At 29.7% G+C, this 6,247-nt stretch overlaps 1 protein-coding gene across 1 annotated transcript; it reads left to right on the top strand.

Annotated features, from left to right (window-relative positions):
- Positions 1–479: 479 nt before the first annotated feature.
- LOC107028261 (EG45-like domain containing protein) lies at positions 480–1,393 on the top strand. Its single transcript, XM_015229296.1, has 2 exons — positions 480–588; positions 1,110–1,393. The coding sequence occupies exons 1-2, from the start codon at positions 480–482 to the stop codon at positions 1,391–1,393; spliced, it is 393 nt and encodes a 130-aa protein (XP_015084782.1).
- Positions 1,394–6,247: the final 4,854 nt, after the last annotated feature.

Raw genomic sequence — 6,247 nt, 5'->3', positions numbered from 1 at the left:
GTACTCATCTAAAAGTTTTAAATTTTATAAGATAAGAGAAAAAAATATTGCAAAAACTGTTTGGTTTTTTTTTTAAAAAAAAAGGAAGAATAACTTTTGTTGAAAGTGGAGTATTAACCCACAATTCTAGCGTTGAAAATATTTTTATAATTCCTTTTTTACTATTGAGTCGATTTTAAATTTATATAAAAAGAAAATTTAAAAAAAAAGTTACTAAATTCGTTTGAACCTAATTCCGGCTAACTGCGTGACTGCTCTAAAAGAGAGAGACCAAATGCTAACGTATATATAAATAAAAAATCATCATATCTTGGTAAAGGAGTTTACTTATAATTAAATATTTTTGAAATAAAAAACAATATTCAGTGAATCAGTTTAAAATATGAGAAGGGAGTACGTAATAGACTTTTGTCAACTATAAATAGTCTGTCGTAATACCAAACTTAGAGACTTGCAATATACACGTTACAACCAACTAAATGAAGATGGGTCGATTTGTCATATGCTTTATCCTCCTAAGTTTATTTTACATTAGCTTAGTCTTGGGAGATATTGGCACAGCTACTTCTTATAATTCCCCTTATACACGTAAGTAATTACACTTTTGACCTCATTATCAGAAAAGACGTAATTGAAGCGTTTAATCATAATTTCTATCTTTAGTTTTTTTGGGAGTTCAACTCATGAGATCATAATATTTCGAAATTAAATTTCTTTTATTAATAATTAGAAAGCAACGGAAAGATATTTCTCATTTCATCTTTGTTGATGTTTCTATGAAGAAAATTCGTAATCTTTTTACCACCATTTTGTTTTCTATTCCTGAAAAATGTGAAAAACTAAAAAGAGTATATGTTTATTTTGGAGAAATTACTATTTAAAATTTGTACTTTATCTTTTTTTATGGGAAAATAACTTTGGATCAGATCGGATCGGATTAAATTAGGCCGGATTGATCAACATGAACGAACGACCCACGATCAAAACTCTCGAAAAAACATATTTGATCATAACATGCATTTAAGAATTTGAAAAAAAAGAGAGAGAAGAAGATGTTTCTCATTTCAATCTTTGTTTTATATATATCTGACTGAATGGGATGCATGCAGCGACGAAATGTGGCGGGAACAGGTCAGATCAGTTCCCGTCGGGGAATCTATTTGTGGCAGTGAGCGAAGGGCTGTGGGATAACGGGGCGGCGTGTGGGCGGCGTTACAGGCTGAGATGTTTGAGTGGAAATAATAGGCCATGCAAGGAAGGAACAATTGACGTGAGAGTTGTTGACTATTGCACCAAAAGGCCATGTCCTTCAACTATTGCTTTGTCAACTGATGCTTTTGCTCAAATATCAAATTCTCATAATGCTAAAATCAACATCGAATATGTCCAGTAATCAACTTTCCTTTCTTCTTCCTTTGTATCGGTTTATACAATTTACTTTTCTGCTCAACATAATCAATTTTTTAAAAAAAAAAAGACATATTTTTACATTAAGTACATAATTTAGCTATAAAATGCATATATCTCCCTAATAAAAATGATTCATAACCACACAAACATGTATCACTTAATTAGACCACAAGTTTCAAAAGTTTTTCTTTATTCTTTAAACTTAGTGACAAGTCCAACTAACTCATATAAAATAGGACAGAAGAAGAATTAAATTTATAGCATAATGTTTCTATTTCATCTTCTTTTTTTCCTTATAGTATCTTGTCTTTTTCTTTTCAGGATTTGACAAGAAACTGAAGGAATATGAAACACGGCATGATTAAAAGGAAATTCATCGCAATATCTCAACTTTGACGTAATTTATTTTTTGAGCAAACATATATGAAGAGTTACTAGTTTTACTTCAAATGCTTATTAAGTCTTTCATCTAGTTACAAAATAAACATACTAGAATTAATATATTCGAGGCAGCAACGAATTAATGAAAATACATACGCACTATAGCTAATGAACTTATGACTTTGAAAGTTGTGAAAAGGAAAATTACGCAACAAAGCACAAAAAATGAAAGCAGAGTATGGGTTTAGACAAGTGACCTTTCTGTTTACGATATAAACGATATAGTTGAAGTTATATGAAGTTAAGAGCACACGGTTTAATCAAACTCTTTAGATTTATTTATTTGTACTTTGAGTATTGATTTATTCCCCAACAAGTTGGACAATGACCATAATTAATCTCAGAGACTTATTTATACTATACTAAAGTCCTATTATCCCCTGAACTTATTTTATAAATAATTTTCTACCCCTTTTAGACCTACGTGATACTAGTTTAAAGAAAAATGTCAACTGGATCCACAAGATAGTATCACGTAGGACGAAAAGGGGTAGAGAATTATTTGTAAAATAAGTTCAGGAAGGTAAAAGGACCTTAGTATAGTATAAGTTTGTCTAAAAGATTTCGGGCATAGGTTAAGGGGTTACTCGTGCATTATCCCTAAGTGTTATACATAAAATTACGCAGTTAAGCAAATTTATATTATTTAATTAATCATCATAGTTATAGTTTGCTACAATTATCACTTGCGACTAACTACAAGTGTTAATTATGTGTGTTGTGTTTCAGTTTGTATAATTCGTCATGTTTGTATAATCCGCAACTAACCATTCTTCGTTAGATTTGTATTTACATATGATGGTAATTTGTATTTGTATAGTGATTTCCTTTGGTTTTCTTACTTTTATCAGTAGATACATCCAATCTTTTTGTGTAACTTTTAAAGTTTGTATAAATGTGTAGTTTTCAAATTTTGTATAATATAGTTTGTATAACTTTTTAAAGTTCAGATGTTTGTGTTTGTATAAATTTGTTATTTCAAGTTCATATTTGTATAATTCCAAGAGTTTTATAACTCAATTATACAAATGTGCCTACGAGTAGTATAAACGATGTGCGAATTTACAAGTTAGTGCCCTCTCTCGCTCGCCTCTCTCCTCCCTCTTCCAATCTCACTCACCTCTCTCCTCTCTCTCCCATTCTCGCTCACCTCTCGCCTTCCCTAACATGTAACTACGAATCACAATGAGCAAACTATAATTATAAAGCCTAATTAAGTTATTTTGATTGGATGTATGCGAAAATTACCCTTACAATAATAGAGAATAATCCTACCAGAGAAGGCCCAAAAGCCCACAAGAAATGTAGAGTCCAAAAGACTCCGGTCCAACAGCGCCCAAAGTCTTCTAAAAACAAAAGTAAAGCAAAGAAAATAGAAGAAATAAACATAAGAAAAATTATATAGTTAGACATATATATATATATATATATATATAAAAACTTATTTTTAGTTTCAAACAATTACATATATTAGCAATTTTTAATATTTTAAATCATATATTTTAAAAGATATAATAGATATGCACATTTTTTAAGACTAGAATTGATTAATTATATCTTATTTAAGTACCACAATTAATAGTCCATTTAAGGTTAGTTCCTTTCTCGGAAAAACTAAGAAAATGTCAAACTATATATTATATTAAAATAATACAGTTATACTATAATTTATTTATATTTTATGTGTACATTTAATTAATAAATAGCAAAATGTAATTCACACACATAAAATATACTTTTTCCCACTTTTCATGCTTTCTTTCCCTATCCCCACTTTTTCAGCATTCTTTCATTATCTCTAATTCAAATTCTTTATCCCTATATCAATTCTTCGCTCATCAAATCCTCACAATCAACAAGTTTACTTGATCTTCAGTGGTTCATTGTTGTTGAGTTTCGATCGGTATCTTCTAATTTCGATTTTTTCCTTTTTTTTCTTTGAATGTCTATATATAGTTTTACGTTTTGGCATATTATTAATCTTGAAGTTGGAGGTTGTATTCAATATTGCTATGTCGAAATCAGATACTCCCAAGAGGATCACAAGAGGTGCAAATTATCTTGATAATTGTTTGTTAAAAATGCTCTCATTTGATTTGTGTATAGCGCAAAAGCAATCACAAATTTCAGACTCCATCATTGCAATGGAGATTCAAAAGAAATCAAAATCTTTGAATAACCCTATAACATTGAATCTAATGGAAGAATCAGAAAGAGGTGGTTCTTATAAGAGGAAAGAAGGTTCATCACTTACTGTGGATGAAAAAAATTGATACGTTGTCATTCAGTTTTTTGTAGATGACTATAGTAAGGTGTAGCCATATGAATGTAGTGTAAGTTAAACAAGTAAGATTATGTGGAGAATATACCTTCCAAATTGGTATATTGTGGCATAAATATAACCATTGACATATTTATAGTGTGGCATATCGTTACACTTTGAATACCTTCTATTTTATTTGAATAGCTTTACATTTTTAATACTTTCTAGTGTATTTAGAGCTATGTTGTCATTTTGTTTTCTAAAGATGGTTGTAGTAAGTGTTGTCATTCTCTTAATATACTTTAAAAACAGTATCCTATCTAATAAGTAATGTATATTCCTCATTTATCAGGGATTGTGAGATATATTAGCTAGCATTTGCAGAGTACCTAAGTGAGTATGAAAGTATTTCAGTTCAATACCTTGATTCTAAGTTACACCGCATCAGATATGGCGCACTACTGTGAGAATATGCAGCGAAGAAGGAGGAAGAAAGGGTTGTTAGCGAGAATGAGGCACCACCCAGAATGATCAGGCTACCCGCAAGAATCGATAATAGTCAACTTGTTACGATCTATTAGTTTGTTGTCCTAGTTATCATTTTGAACTTCTATTTAATACTTATGGTTAAAACTAATATTTTATTTTTTATTTAACATTATCAACTCTTCTATTTATATATGACCATGTTGCTTTACTGTTTTGGTAGCTACTTTGTTAAACTTTTGTTGTGATTATTGCATTCAATGTAATGGTAGGAAGAGATGGATTTATGTTTGTATAAATTTACAGTTCATCTGAAAACATATACACTTGGATATCTACTTTTTGTAATCAATATGTTTAGCTGTATATTTTTTTATCAACATATTCAATAGTAATAATGTATGTTGGAGTCTTTTTCATATCAAAATATGCACAAGTATTACTATATTCATTTATTGTCAGTTATTACTTAAAGAAATTTGCATACTTACATTCTTAAAAGTGATAAATATATTGTAAATAATGATAGTAATTACATTATTATATGTTTTTTAAGTGATTTTTATCATACACCAAAGTAATATGTAAGTGTATACAAAGAACATTGTTCCTTTTGTATTTTTATAGGTTGTGTGTTATATTAATCATATTTTTCACTAGTACTATATATGTATTCACCCACATATTATCAAGTATAACTAACTATATTCACGTATTATCAGTAGTTTGGATGTGTCAATACATATTAATAGTATCAAATTAAGTATTGAGATAATATTCAAGTTAATTTATAAGCAAACAAATAAAATAAACAAATATTTCAAAAGGCAAATATTTTTTTTCATTCATTTATTCGACACAACGATAATTAAGTAAAAGAACGCTTCAATAGTGGGATTTATCAGGTCCTATGCATTCAGTATTGCAGTTCGACATGAACCGCCTATTATGACCACGTTGTCCACATGTGTATTACAAGAATTCATACTCTTCCTTTTACTCAACTCGCTAAATGACTTCTCTTGCTTCTTTAGCCTCCCGAAAGTCACCTGTATTTTGGTGGCAATACAATTCAGTAGTAGTCTAATCAAGTATATTCCATTCACTTTTGTCAGCGAGAGGATACATAACCACTTCATATGTTTTCAATCATGTTTCTGGCTAGTAAAAGTGTGAACAGTATTCATCTAGAAGAATGTTTTCTTTGTTCAACACCCTCCACGCATATGTGCACGGTATTCCGTCAACTTGAAACCTGTTGCGACTGTGCAAGTCTTCTTTTCCAAGCATACGATATAAGTCTTCCCTTCATCACTTACTAAATAAGTGTAACTAGTTGACAGGACAACCTAGAGTCAATACATAATTTCATTTTGATACATTCTATACGAAAGTATACATACATTAACTACATAAATAAATGAATACATAATCAAATGAATACGAGAAATATTATTTTTCTCACAAAAAAATAAACATTTCATTAATATACATACCGTCATAAATCAGAATACGAAGTTTATTTCTTCAACATTATTCGCCAATGCTATATTCTACATAGCAATTCTCTTCGGCTCTATTTACTGAAATGTCGGATCAAAACTGTGATGATAGCTATTGAATTATATTTTTCTTAAGAGTCAATCA

This window comes from Solanum pennellii, chromosome 8 (genome assembly GCF_001406875.1).
Source record: "Solanum pennellii chromosome 8, SPENNV200".
In the NCBI taxonomy this organism is placed as follows: Eukaryota; Viridiplantae; Streptophyta; class Magnoliopsida; order Solanales; family Solanaceae; genus Solanum; species Solanum pennellii.
The sequence above is the reverse complement of the archived record's forward strand: the minus strand, read 5'-3'. Positions and strand labels throughout refer to the sequence as shown.

Bases quoted from the DNA above. Each gene is read 5' to 3' on its own strand.
- LOC107028261 (XM_015229296.1), top strand. From the start codon at position 480: ATGAAGATGGGTCGATTTGTCATATGCTTTATCCTCCTAAGTTTATTT. The intron at 589-1,109 runs GTAAGTAATTAC...GGATGCATGCAG, and splicing joins TTATAATTCCCCTTATACAC to CGACGAAATGTGGCGGGAAC.